We start from the raw sequence: 14,300 nt of genomic DNA on the forward strand, positions 1-14,300 counted from the left end.
CGTCTGAGACCTACATCACAGCTCACAGCAACACCGGATCCTTAACCCACTGAGCAAGGTCAGGGATCGAACCTGCGTCCTCATGGATCCTAGTCGGGTTGGTTAACTGCTGAGCCATGAAGGGAACTCCTGGGTGGTTTTTTCCACAGTCCCTAGTCACACGCTAGTGTGGAATAGGGAACTGCCAGCATAGGCCACGTGTGTCTTCTTGAGTCCTTGAAATGGGGCTGGTCTGAATTGAGCTGTGGTATTAAGTGTAAACTATACACTGGTTTTTAAAGACAGATAAAAGAATGTAAAGTGTCTTGGAGTTCCTGTTGTGGCACAGCGGAAATGAATCTAACTAGGAACCATGAGGTTGCAGGTTTGATCTCTGGCCTCACTCAGTGGTTTAAGGATCCGGTGTTGCCATGAGCTGTGGTGTGTGTCACAGATGCAGCTCGGATCTTGCATTGCTGTGGCTGTGGTATAGGCTGGCGGCTACAGCTCCGATTTGACCCTGAGCCTGGGAACCTCCATATGCCACAGGTGCGGCCCTAAAAAGCAAAAAAAAGTGTCTTTTAATACTGATTGTACATTAAAATGCTAATATTTTGGATAGACCGAGATGAGTATAATATATTGGCAAAATCCCGTCTTTTTAGGATTTTAAAGTGGCTGCTAGGAAGTTTTCAGTTATCTTAAATTTAATATATATGCAGTGTAACCCTTTTGACCAGCACTGCTCTGGAACTGTCGACTCTCAGCTGGTCTTTTTGGACAGGACACCTGGGTTCTCATTCTGCTTCATCGTTTGCAATTGATGTCTCCTGCCGGTTATTTAGCCTTAGGGTTCAGTTCCCCACTGGAAACAGTACTTTGAGGTAAAATCATAGGCAGCAGTACCCATTACACCTGCTTCACAGAAGTGCGTTCTTGGGGTGATGCAGGCATGTGCAGGCATGTGCATGTCCGGTGGAGCCTGAGTGAAGTGTGGAAAGGCCCTTGGAACGAGTCGTCTGCATCAGTGACTGTACCGTTTACTTATTATGTGCGCTTTTCACATTTGAAAAGCAGTCTCGTCACCTTTCAGTGCTATGGAAATCTTCCAGAATGCTGTGATAGATTTTTTTTTTTTTAAAGCCTAGATGATGACCTGGATTCTTTTCGAGATGTGAAACAACAGGAAAGAGAAGAAGAGTTCATCGGGGATGATCACAGAGTTAGTACCTCCAGAGTAAAGACGCAGTCTCATAAAGAAATAGGCAAAGGTAAGAGGACCATTCCTGCTGGAACAGTCCTTCAGGCAGAACACTGCCAAGCGGGGGACCTGAACACCGGCCCTGTAGGAGCGCTGGTTCTCCGGCGGCTGTAGATCCGTGATCTGGATTTTGGTGAGCCATGCGGTGGCTGCTGTGCTGTTCCTTAAGCTAAAGGAGAAGAGGACGGTAAACCTGATTATTTTCCAGTAGAGTTTCTGCATGCTCAGAACTGATCAAAAGAACTTAATAATCAACCGAATCGTTCTGAACTTTTTTTCACATCAGTGTTTCTTAGGAAGTGGTAAGATTGTGGTGGTATGTGGCTGAGCCTTAAATGCTCTAGGAGAGCAGCCTAAAGGTCTGGCCTCCTCTGGCCCTGGCAGGCAGGTGATGTGCATGTAGCTGGCTGAGGATCCCAGCTTGGTGAGCATTTCAGGAAGAGAGGCAGCCAGCGCTGCACATGGCCACTCACTTCCTCGTCCTGCTCCATCCTCATCACCCTTCCTCTCAGCATGTGAGGAACACGGGAAAGGACTTTGCTGGGCTTGTGCTTCTTGCTCTGTGGTGGATTTTCCACTGAACACAGTTGGAAATTCAGGATGAGCTGTCGAGAAGAAGTGTCGAGTGTCTAAAAGTTGACAACACGGAGGCACGTTTGGCTGGGGCTTGATGGGAGAGGCCCAGTGCTGAGCATCTTTCTCTTGAAGGGCCTTTGCTGAGCGATTAAGGGGAAAAGTTTTTCCTTCAGTGCGTTCCTGTTTTTGATCTTGGCTCCCCGGCCTGTCCAAGGTGGGGAGCATGAAAGCAGGCCCCTCCCCAGAGCAGGCTCCTCCTCAGCAGACCCAGCGCAGCAGGTGAAATGGGAACGCCACTGGGCTGGGGTTGGGGTGTTGCTCATCACTGCTGTCAGGGGCCTGTGGCAGCCTGTGTTGGGAACCAGTTTGGCATCACTCCAGTGAACCTGCAGGTGTACCCTGTGGTCCTTCACTGTTGCTCCTACTTCCTGACCCTGGAGGAGCTCTCAGCACAGGTGCCGGAACCAGGGCAGGGCTGTGGATGGCTGTGTAGACACCTCGGCTCAGGATCCAGCAGCCTCTGTGTGTGACCTGATGAAGCGTCATTAGCATGGAAACGGGTTCTTTCCTGGAGGAGGTTAGAGAATTATGTGAGTCTATGAGTATTTATTTATTTTGGCCACACCATCGCCACATGGGAGTTTCTGCTCTTTGGCAGCAACCAGAGCCACTGCCTTGACATCACCAGGTTCTTAACCCACTGTGCCACAAGGGAACTCCTGTGGGATTATTTCATTACAGATGTTATATCATGTGTAAACAGGCAAAACATAATTTTTTAACATAAGTCGTCAAAGTTCAAAAGAAGTAAAGCAGCAGCGGTAAAGCACTGGGTTTAATTTGGGACAGAAGGGGATGCGATCAGTGGCTTCCAAGGTAGTGAAACCGAGCAGGGCCCTGTGGGTTTCTGGGCACAAGCCCTTCTGTGTCCCCATTTCTTGCTTTTAGGGAATAGGCTTCATTTGGCCTCCAGGACCTTCCCTGTGTTCCGAGGGGCTGGTTCAGACAGTCGCTAATCAGAGAAGAGAGGGGATGCAGAGACCAGAGAGGTACATTCAGACACAACAGTGCAGCCTCGGGGCAGGGTGCTGGCTTCTCCTCAAGGAATATACATGATGGTATGTTTGAGTTCTTCTGCAGAACTGAAGCCACAACAGAGAGGAGGTCCCCCAGAACCAGTCCTACGGTCACCAAGCACCAACTCTGAAGAAGAATGCCAGCTTGCCTCTACCCTGCTCCTTATCTGTGGCCCCAACCTGAAAAAAACACTTTCTGTTCCTTCCCCCAGGGGGGCACAGTCTCTGAGGCGTTTGCCTGCTGTGACCTCCTGTGCCTGGCAAAGCAATAAAGCTGTTCTTTCCTGCTTCGCCCCAAATTCTGTCCCTGCCTTTCTGTTTTTTTCCGTTCAGCACCCAGGCCAAGCTTCTGTGACAGGAGGTCTCCATTTGTTGGCCTGGCCAGTTAATCCCCTTGCGAAGAAGCTGCCGAAAGAGCACCGAGAATTCCTGTATGCCCATCCCGCCCTTGTTCTCAATGTTAACGTTTGTTGCTCCTCGTGCTCAAAACTTTTCCACCAGTACTGTGAATCGTGTTTTAAGTAGCTCCTTCTGAGATTACTCCCCCTGAGGGTAGGGAAAACCGTAAATTAAGGTCGGTTGTAATTTGTGTTTTATTTCCTCAGCAGTTGCCTGGCCACCTGATTTGGCCTCGCATTCCAGAAACTGGCCTGGCTGTCGTAGTGATGGCAGTGACTCCCCTGGGAAACGTGTCGGCGCCCCAGCGTCCGGAGCCTCAGACCGGCAGGGCGTGCTTCCACTTCAGGTCAACCAGATATACGAGGAGCTGTTTCAGATACACCAGAAACTGCAGGTAGGAGCTCAGTATTCAGGGAAGCCCTGTGTTCTCAGCACAGGGCGTTTGGAAGCTGACTTCAGGGGCTTCGTCTGCATTGTTTTCTATGACGTGCCCAGCGCAGGGGCCGGCCCGCAGCGTTTGGTGGAGGAGCTCCTGTGGGGGAAGGCGGGTGGCCGAGAGGGAAGGCTCAGCGGAGGTGTCCACACCTGCGTCCTGTGTTTATGTTTAGTTCCCTCCCCTCCCCTCCCATCCTTAAGGAAGAAAACACAAAATTGGCTGGTAAAGGGTGCTTTTTGAAGTAGGTATTTAGATTCATTGCATTGTCTTCAGGATCTCTGTGTAAGAGGCTCTCCTGTCAGCTCTCATCAGGATCCCGTGCAGGGCAGTTTTCTCTACCTGTCTTCTTTGGGACTTCCTTAGTTCCTAAAGGATGTAATTCCGGGAGTTCCCATTGTGGCTCAGTGGCAATGAACCCAAGTAGTACCCATGAGGATGTGGGTTCGATCCCTGGCCTTGCTCGGTGGGTTAAGGATCCGGTGTTGCCATGACCTGTTGTGTAGGTCGCAGACGCCGCTGGGATCCCACGTTATTGTGGCTGTTGTGTAGGCCAGCAGCTACAGCTCTGATTCAGCCTCTAGCTCAGGAAGATCCATTTGCGGTGAGCGTGGCTCTAAAAAGACAAAAAGGAAAAAATATTTCTATTGGACATTTTTAAAAGAAGTACAGTGTCTCAATTCCAGCTGAAGTTCCTTCTCCTGTCCTGCATCATCTCTCCCCAGGGCTCAGCAGCCCCCAAAGTTAGTGCAGATCCTCTCTGTCATGTTTTCACTAAACCCTTTATGGATCTGTATGGCTGTATTGTTTGGAGTGTTTTAAGTTCTGTAACAACACGCTTTGCTCTGTTTGCAGCTTCCTTCGTTATTGTTATGTTTTTGAGATGTATGTATTTGGAAAATTAGATCTAATGGATTCATTTGTATTGCCATATTGCATTCGGGCTGCAGATCAGCCAGCCACCAGTACTTTCTCAACTTCTGTGTAAACACACACACAGCTGGGCTCTGGGTGTCTCCCTGACCGGAATGGGGAGCAGTAGCAGGTGCTTCCACACTGACCTCTGGGGAGGCTGTGCCCTTTCACTAGGTCCCACCCACGGCACCCTGGACCTTTGACCTCTGGAGAGGCTGTCCCCTTTCACTAGGTCCCATGCATGGCACCCCAGAGTTTGATTTTCCCTCGATCTGATGGCTTGTGTCAGTGATGCTCTACTTTTCATCGTCTGCCTTTGAGTGTTGAGTCCGATGAGGTGATCCTGAGTTCAGACACTGATGATAAAAGCATGTATTTTTAAACTTAGGAATATTAAGCTGCATGTGCACGCCTGAAGACCTGGAGTTAGGAGACCGGCTGAATGGTGAGAGCACGGGCAATAACAGTCCCGTGTTCAGGAGTTTAGTGTCAGTTCTCCAACATTCTGTGGTTCTTTGTTAATCAAACAACAGAGGCACCATATTTAGAATTTTGGGGCTTTCATCATACGCTAAGATAAAAAGATTCCAGCCAGTTTTTGCCAATGGTTGACTGATTGTGGGGACTCTTTCAGTGATAGTGGTGGACTCTGTCTCTGTGGGCTTCATGCACCTGCCTCGGGAACTGCTGGGACTGGGACAGGCGAAGGCTAGTGTTGTGCTGGGTTTTTGGAAGGAGGCTGCTCCTGTGCAGAAAGTATCTGCCCCCAGTCTTATGATCAGAAGAAAGGCCTGCTGTACCTTGAGCCATCCCAGCAAAAGAGGGGCGTCTCTGCAAGGCACTGGGAGAAACGGCACCCACTCCACGTAGTTCTGGTGCTAGGGCTCAAGGTCAGGGCTCTAGCAGAGTCTGTTGTCTGCTGAGAGCCTCCTTCCTGGTTCACAGACAGCACCTTTTGGCTATGTCACTGTGTGTGGCAGGGGCTGCTTGAGTTTTTTAAAAATGTGCAGTTCCTTTATTTTTAGTCTATCCAAAGTTTATGCTGGCCAATTTTAGAATATTTTCATTATCCCAGTAAAAAACCCACATTCCCATTGGAGTTCCATCCTGGCTCAATGGTTAACCTGACTAGCATCCTTGAGGACTTGGGTTCGATCCTTGACCTTGCTCAGTGGGTTAAGGCTCTGGTGTTGCTGTGGTGTAGGCCAGCAGCTGTAGCTCCAATTAGACCCCTAGCCTGGGAACCTTCATATGCTATGGGTGTGGCCCTAAAAAAAAAGACAAAAAAAAAAAAAAGAAACCCCCTTAGTTTTCCTCATCTCCTTTCTGGTCTCAGATATATCTCAGATATAGGCAGCCACTAACTACTTTCTGTCTCTATGGATTTGCCTGTTCTGGACTTTTTATATGAATACAAAGTGACCAGCTTCTTCTACTTGGCATGACATTTTCAGGTTTATCCATGTTGTAGCAATGTCAGGACTTTGTTCCTTTTCGTGGTTGAATTCTGTTCCATTAGTAGGATGCACCGCATCATCTTTATCTGCTCATCGACTGGTGCTTTTGGCTTACCATCCCCTGCTTGGTGATTGAACTCAATTGTGGACATGTGTGTTTTGTGCTGCCTGAAAGCACACAGGTGGGGATGTACATAGGCAGTTTGGACTTGAGTCTGGAGCTTGGGAGAGGTGCTGAGCACTCAGCTTGGTAGCAGTGAGTATGTGCACAGCGATCTTAGCTGCCGAGGAGATGGAGGCAGGCAGAGGGTGTAGAGGAGGAGAAAGTGGCTTAACCCCAGCTCTTGTGAAGCCCTCCTAATTAAAGGACGGTGGAGGGAGCAGGGCCTGCCGAGCCAGGGGAGGGGTCCAAGAGGAGGCAGTGGCCTGGAGCCTGTGGAGGGTGGGGAGAGCAGGAGGGGGAGAGCAGGAGAGGCTGCGGATCAATCCTTGTGGCTGGGCCTGGGTCAGGGCTGTAGGTTCAGTCCCTGGAAGCCGCTTCAGTGGGCGGGCTGGGGTTGTGGCTGGATAGAAGGAAGCTGGGGAGGGATGGGCAGATGAAGAGGCCAGTGGAGACAAGATTTCCAAGAAATTGGTGACCCAAGGACCTAGTGGCCCTTTCCCCAGAGGCTGGACCCAGCCGCCCACACAGATGCTATGGGAGGTGGCAGGTGGAACGGGCAGGCGGACCGTGGGAATGCAGAGGGTGTGAGATTCTCTGGTGGCGCTCTGCCACGTGGCCTCAGCACCCAGGGCAGTTACAGCGTCAGCCCACAAGACAGAGGTGTGGGGGCAGCTCTGTGATGCTGACCCGAGAGAACCTGGGGTCCAAATAGGTCAGCATCATAGAGCTGCCCCCACACCCTCCACACCACCCTCAGCGTCTCTGTCACAGTGGGTCTCACTGGTGCTTCTTGTCATGCTGCAGCGAGACTGAATTTCTGGGCAGGTTTACATGCTGGGCGAGCCCAGCGGTTCCCGTGTTTGCTACACACGGTTCCTGGGGTCTTCTCACCATTTGATGGAACTGCCGTCTCTGGAATTAAAGCCTAACATGTGCCGTCTGTACTTCTGACCTTTTGATTCAGTGTGAAACTGCAGCACAGCAGGAATTTGCTGAGGAACTTCACAAGCGGGAACGTTTTCTGGTTGAAAGAGAACAGCTGCTTTTCAGACATGAAGCTGCCTTGAGTAAAATTAAAGGCGTCAAAGAAGAGGTTCTTACGAGATTTCAGATTATCAAGGAGGTAAGCAGACAGTGCTGACTCGGGAGTAAAGCAGTCCCATCCCCTCTGCATGGGGTCCCTGGTTGGTGGCCTTGACCGCACTGGCCACATGTGTGCTGCTTCTCCCCCTCCCCACCCCAGACACTCATCCTCTCCTGGACCGTTTGAAGGCACATTGCAGACAGACCCAGCTCCCCAAGCCCTTCCTCCCTGTCAGAGATGCTTACTCGGAGGAGGAGACGCTCCAGGGAACGAGGACGTCCCCACACCGTTATCAAATACAAACTGAGTGCTTGTTATTAACTAATAAGTTAAATTATTTCACTACATCTTATTAATTATTTTAAATTAAGTTAAACTTATTATGCTTAAATCCACTGATTAAAGTCCTTGTGATTCAAGGACTTCTAATTTTTAATTAATTTCTGTTCAGTGGCAATAGTGACATGAAGTTTGTGTTTTCTCCCTCCTAGCAACATGATGCAGAAGTTGAGCACTTAACTGAAGTTGTTAAGGAAAGAAATAAAGAAAGCAAGAGGCTAAGGTCCTCTTTTGATGCATTGAAAGAATTGAATGATAGCTTAAAAAAACAGGTAAGACCTATATTCTTGTATGAGATTGTAAGACATTCTTAAAACTATATAGATTAACAGATTATAAGTCAAACTCTTAGAACGTATTCTGGCTAGAGGAACTCTTGATTATCTTTGTTTGTTAGCTTCATTATAAATACTTCCAAATGTAAGTAAAGTATGCTGACTCTTTGACTTCCCTGAATCCATCATAGTCTTCCACAGTTAGGGTATGACCTTAGCCTTATGTTGACTGGAAGCCTGCTTTCTCCCTGGAGACACGACTTCAGCTGGCTCGCCTTTTGAAGGATTTCTTCAGTGCTTGTGTATGTACATTGTTGCCTGTATCCCTCTCTCAGGCTGACAGACTCCTCCAGGATCTTACATGTGTTTGCCTGAGTGTGTGGTGACTAGAGGTGGTGTGGGCAGTGCTAAGCGCTCGAACCTGCTGATGCAGTGGAGGGACACGGTCTAAAAGGTTAACATGTGCATTCCAGAAGTAGTTCCCTAGGCAGCACGTGAAGAGCTATTAGCCAACAGTTTCCCACAGCTCTGGAGATGCCCCCCTACAGAGTTCAGAAGTTAGGTTCACTCTCAGTAGGTACATGTTGAGGGGAACCACAGAGGCACAGTCTTTTAGGACTATAGAAACTTTTAATGATAAAAACCAGAGCAAAATAAGACCTTACCCTCAAAGAAGGAAGAGTAATGAAGTTCTGTGTGGCTCAGCAGATTAAGGATCTGGCTTTGTTACTTCAGTGGCTTGGGTAGCTGCTGTGGTGCAGGTTCAATCCCTGGCCGGGGAATTTCCACATGCCATGGGTGCTGCTGGGGAAAAAAAAAAAAAAACAAGAAGGAACAGTGAGACTCATGGCTAACCTTTACGGAGGAAATATCACATACCTTACGTAAATAAAAAAAAGAGAAAAACTCCCTTTCTTGTGTGAGGCCAGCATAAGCTTGAAACTAAACCTGTCAAGAACATTATAAGAAAGATGCAAGCCAGTGTCTCATGAATGTAGCTGCAACAGTTTTTAATATCAGCAGATCAAATACGGAGGTACATAGAAAGCATAATACAACTCAGCAAATTTAGCCCAGCAATACAAGGTGGTTTATCATTTGAAAATTAATGCATCATCTGATAAAAGGGGAAAAATCATATCATTCCTTGATTTCAAATTCAGCAGCAATTCAAGATAATGGCCAGTAATAGAAGAGGCCTTGGTGCTTATAGACTATCTAAGAAAAATATCCATCCTTAACGGAAGTTATTGAAGCCTGTCCCTGGGCTCAGTGTTACTCTTCCTAGTACCCTTGGTACTGCGTGTGCTGGCCAGCATGGTGAGGAGGGGAAGGGGGCAGGGAAGAAACACGGCTTACCCTCAGGTGACCCGCTCGTGCACCATGGCAGTAGGCACCCAAACATGTGGACACACGGTTGTCAGAATTAAGCCAGTTCAGGGGCCTCTTTGCTGGAAGTTCAGTACACACACATCAGGTGTGGTTCTGTGTATTGGCAGAAGTCACATAGTAGGTGTTTATTGAGAGATGCTGCAGGTATTGCACTTGCTATCCAGGAATAAATCTAAAGAGAGGGGTTGTAAACGTGTAAAACATCATTAAGACACTGAAGAGCAAAGTAAGTTGAAGGCTGTGCTAGATGGGAAGACTCAGTATGGTAAAGATGTCGTGTTCCTAAATTAACAGGTACATTTAATCCAATCCCAGTAACTCATTATGCTGCATCCTTAATGATTCATACACTTTTCTGTACATATTGTAGTTTGATAAAAAATTTCAAAAAAAAGAGTTCCATTGTGGTGCAGTGGAAACGAGTCCAACTAGGAATCATGAGGTTGCGGGTTCGATCCTTGGCCTCGCTCAGGGGGTTAAGGATCAGGCATTGCCATGGGCTGTGGTATAGGTCACAGATGCAGCTTGGATCCTGTGTTGCCGTGGCCTTGGTGTAGGCTGGCAGCTGCAGCTCCGATTGGACTCCTAGCCTGGGAACCTCCATATGCCATGGGTGCGGCCCTAAAAAGGCACACATACACACACAAAAATCAACTGAAATGTTGTTTATTAAAGTGTATATGTGAAAGATGTTGGGAGACTTGTGCTTTTTTCCTTGAATGAAGTAAACTTTTTTAGAAACCGTTCATGTTTGGGGGCCAAGTGGCGGTTTTAGCTGTGGTCTCTCTCTCTTTTTTTTTTTTTGTCTTTTTGCCTTTTCTTGGGCTGCTCCCATGGCACATGGAGATTCCCAGGCTAGGGGCTGAATCGGAGCTGTAGCTGCCAGCCTACACCATAGCCACAGCAACGTGGGATCCGAGCTGCGTCTGCAACCTACACCACAGGTCACAGCAACGCTGGATCCTTAACCCACTGAGCTAGGCCAGGGATTGAACCCGCAACCTTGTGGTTCCTAGTCGGATTCGTTAACCACTGCGCCACGACGGGAACTCCTAGCTGTGGTCTTTAATCATGAGCGCCACATCTGTTCCATTGCTTGAGGATGCAAACTCAGTGAGCTAGTGCCCTGGGAAACTTCACTATGAAGTCAGCTTGAGGTTTCTATTGAAATGTCTCATGTTTTCCCACTTTAGTTACACGAAGTAAGCGAAGAAAACAGAAAGTTGGAGGTTCAGGCTAAAAGAGTTCAAGCTCGCTTAGATAACTTACAGGTAAGGTACCTGCTCATCTCTTGAGATATAAGTGAGTATTGAAATGACCACCTCTGGGTTTTCTCACTTTTAATATAATTCTTTTTGAATGCATGGCCCGTCGCAGAGGAAGTATGAGTTTATGACCATACAGAGATTGAAAGGAAATCCCCATGCTGCTCAGGAAGTAAAGAGCTTAAAACAGGAGAAAGCACCAGTGTCAAAACCTTGTAAGGTAGGTAGGCTATGATTGAAAATTTCTCCACTAGAAAGCGAAGGCATTTTCTCTTTATTCTGTTCTTTTTTTTTTTTTTTTTTAGAAAACATTCTTTTGGTGTAAAAGGAGTCATTGTAATAATACTTTTATAGGAAAGTATCTCTGCACTATTTCAAATATGCTTTGTTTGCAAAAGCCCAATATGTCAGTGGTGGTTTCAGGTGTAGTAACAGACACATCACAGAAGCTTAAGCTTCCAGCAGCTTTGTTATTCATTTGTTTGGGGATCTACAAACCTTCAGTGTTACTTGCTTTCAAGATTGCAGTCCATCCCTGAACAGGCTCCATTGATTTCTTTTTCCTGAGACCCTCCCCTTTTTTTACTTTGAGGTATGAATTACCTAGAGTCACTAATGCGCAGATCTGTAACTGTACAAGTTTGAGGAGCTTTGACAAGTGCCTGCACTCTGGAAGCTACAGCTGGAATGTTCCTCATGTTCCTTCCCTGCAGGAAGCCCTTGCTCATCTGCAGGGTCATACAGCACGCTCTCATCTCTCTCGGGCCTCTTTTGTGCTTCACCTCCCGCTGGGTGATTCCATCACAGTTTCTTTATTTATTCTTCCATTGACAGACACCTGGGCTGTTGCTGGTTGTTGTCTATTAATGAATACATCTGCTAAGGATATTTGTGGACAAGGCTTTTTGAGGACACATGTTTTCCTGCCTCTTGGAAATGTAACCGAGACTGAATTTCTGGGTCATAAGGTAGATAGATGCATGTTTCACCTTGGGGCACTGGCCAGTTTCCAGAGTGCTTGTTCCATCTGTGTTCCTGCTGGTGATGCGCATGTGTTCTGGTTGCTCCACAGCTCTGCTAGCATTTGGTGTTTTCAGTCTTGTTCATTTGGCTTTTCCTGTGGCTGGAAAGTCATATCTCCTGTCAGCTTTAATTGCTAAAGAATTCTCTAATTTTTTCCTGAAGGGAGTTGGGAGGGGAGCCCTGTTTAAAGATGCAGCGACTCCGAGGCATCCAGGGTGGGTTCTGTGCTGGCACAGGAGCCTGCTCTGCACGACCCTCCAGCCAGGATGCTGCCATTCTGCTCCTGGACAGGGAGTGCCCAAGGAGGAGCCCTGTGCACAGAAGGTCAAGGGCTGGGTCCCCAAGACCAGGCCTGCAGGGAGCTGCTTCCATGAGCCTCGGGGCCTGGGCCAGCTCACTGAGCTCGCAGTGGGAAAGTCCCCCCTGCCCCCACCCCTGTGTGCTGGCTGACCTGATCTGCGGGCCTCCTCCAGCACCAGAGGGCCTGGGACTGCAACACCTGCAGCAGAAGGGTGGCTCAGGGGTCCTGCCAGTGCAGGGAGAGCAGCCTGAGCCGACACCTCAGCTCTCCCGGGAGGGCTCTCCCAGGCTCGCAGGGACCACCACCACAGCTATCAGAAGCCTGTCCCGAGACTGCCTTCTGCCCGACCCCTGGCCTCTGCCAGACAGCAGGTGTGCGTGGGGGCTCTGGGGTGGTCCATGGTCGTATCTCAACACCTCCCCTTCGCCTTCTTGTAGCCTTCCACCTTCCAAGCTTTACGAAAGGGGATGCTGGTTGTGAAAACAATTTTACTAATTGAAAAAGTGGGAAAAGTAGAGCTGTAATGGTCCAGGTACACACGATGTTGCATTTTTATCAAAGGTTCCTGTTGGAAGAAAGCTAAGAAGGTTAAAAATTACTCTTGTTCAGAACTCCCGTCCTGGCTCAGTGGAAATGAATATGATTAGCATCCATGAGCATGCAGGTTTGATCCCTGGCCTTGCTCAGTGAGTTAAGGATCCAGTGTTGCCATGAGCTATGGTGTAGGTCGCAGACATGGCTCGGATCTGGCATTGCTGTGGCTGTGGCATAGGCTGGCAGCTACAGCTCTGATTCAACCTCTGGCCTGAGAACCTCCATATGCCGCAGGTGCGGCCCTAAAAAGACAAAAAAAAAAAATTACTCTTGTTCAGAATAATGTGGTCTCTTGGTTTTTATTCATCTGATTGTTTTTGTGCATTGTTATCATCTGCTTAGTCTTTTGCCTTTTTATTAATTTGCTTTTATATTTCTCTGTCTAAACATCTAAATCTAGCATAGTTTCCTGATTGGGGTACATGTGTGGTAAATGTTGAATTAAATTGACCAAAGGTGATCTGAAGACTAAAATTGGTCTGGTTGAATTTCTAATTTCTTTATGGCATTTTGTTCTTATTTTCCTCCCTTTTTCATAAATTTCAGAGAGCAGGAATTCCAGGAAATTTTTTTCATATCCTATTTATAGAATGTAAAGAAAAAAACAACTTTTGGGGGAAAAAGACAGGAAGTTTCATCCTGGAAATTGTTTAGCTCTTGAAACCTTTAGATTTGTTAAAATTTATTATTTATGGTAGTTTGTGCTTTTAAGGCCAGTTTTACTTTTCTCTATCAAACTTGGATAAAGAATGTTATGGAAGGAGTTCCCTTGTGTCTCAACAGGTTAAGAACCTGACTGGTATCCATGAGGATGCAGGTTTGATCCCTGGCCTTGCTCAGTGGGTTGAGGATCTGGCCTTGCCATGAGCTGTGGTGTAGGTTGCAGTTGTGGGTTGGATCCAACGTTGTTGGGGCTGTGCCTTAGGCTGGCAGCTGCAGCTACTATTCAGCCCCTAGCCTGGGGACTTTGATATGCCACTGGTGCAGCCGCAAGAAGAAAAAAAAAGCAAAACAAAACCAATTTTATGGGAAATTCTCTCTTTTGGTAGCAAGGTGCAGTTCTTTCAGTTTCCTTATTGTGGGTTTTCTCCCCTTCTGTCATCCAGCCTTTAATGTGTTTCTCATGTTAATTGGAACTATCTGATTTGACATTTCTCTCACTTGGAGAAGTTTGTCACTCAGTATACTTTGTCACTCAGAGTACTTCAGTGAAGTATTTTAGGTACGTTTTTCTACAATCATTTACCAAATTTAAAACTTGCCTTTGAAATTTTAGGAGGCTGTGAATTGAAATAAATGCTTGATTTAATTTTCTTTGCACGTAGGTACCACTTAACGGACAAGTTTATGAACTTTTAACGGTCTTCATGGACTGGATTTCAGATCATCACCTCAGCAAGCTGAAACATGAAGATTCTGGAATGGATGGTGAGAAGCCACAACTCACATTTGCTTCTCAGAGAGATGATATTCAGGAGAAGTGTGTGAAGGTTTGTTTTTTAATTTGATTTTTTTTTTTTTTTTTTTTTTTTTTGTCTTTTTAGGGCTGCACCTGTGGCATATGGAAGTTCCTGGGCTAGGGGTCGAATCGCAGATGCAGCTGCTGGCCTACGCCATAGCCACAGCGACGCAGGATCTGAGCCACGTCTCAACCTATATTGCAGCTCACAGCAATGCCAGATCTTTAACTCACTGAGTGAGGCCGGGGGATTGAACCCACATCCTCAAGGAGACTATGTTGGGTTCTTAACCCACTGAGCCACAGTGG

The 14,300-nt window shown here is 47.4% G+C and overlaps 1 protein-coding gene across 12 annotated transcripts in view; it reads left to right on the forward strand.

Moving 5' to 3' along the window:
* Positions 1–14,300, forward strand: part of CCDC138 (coiled-coil domain containing 138) — a 54,958-nt gene that overhangs the window by 2,597 nt on the left and 38,061 nt on the right. For 6 of the 12 annotated variants that reach the window (XR_002342510.1, XM_005662331.3, XM_013995877.2 and 3 more), the window contains exons 4-10: positions 1,123–1,250; positions 3,498–3,685; positions 7,224–7,382; positions 7,835–7,954; positions 10,543–10,620; positions 10,727–10,834; positions 13,858–14,022. Coding sequence is in view for 10 of the 12 variants with exons in the window: in XM_005662331.3 (XP_005662388.1) it covers positions 1,123–1,250; positions 3,498–3,685; positions 7,224–7,382; positions 7,835–7,954; positions 10,543–10,620; positions 10,727–10,834; positions 13,858–14,022 (946 nt within the window). In the remaining 2 variants the exon portion in view is untranslated. Of the gene's footprint in view, positions 1–1,122; positions 1,251–1,352; positions 3,686–7,223; positions 7,383–7,834; positions 7,955–10,542; positions 10,621–10,726; positions 10,835–11,448; positions 11,583–13,857; positions 14,023–14,300 lie in introns of those variants that run through there. The other 6 variants (XM_005662332.3, XM_005662330.3, XM_021087108.1 and 3 more) reach the window with 5 other exon arrangements.

This window comes from Sus scrofa, chromosome 3, assembly GCF_000003025.6.
Source record: "Sus scrofa isolate TJ Tabasco breed Duroc chromosome 3, Sscrofa11.1, whole genome shotgun sequence".
Classification (NCBI taxonomy): domain Eukaryota; kingdom Metazoa; phylum Chordata; class Mammalia; order Artiodactyla; family Suidae; genus Sus; species Sus scrofa.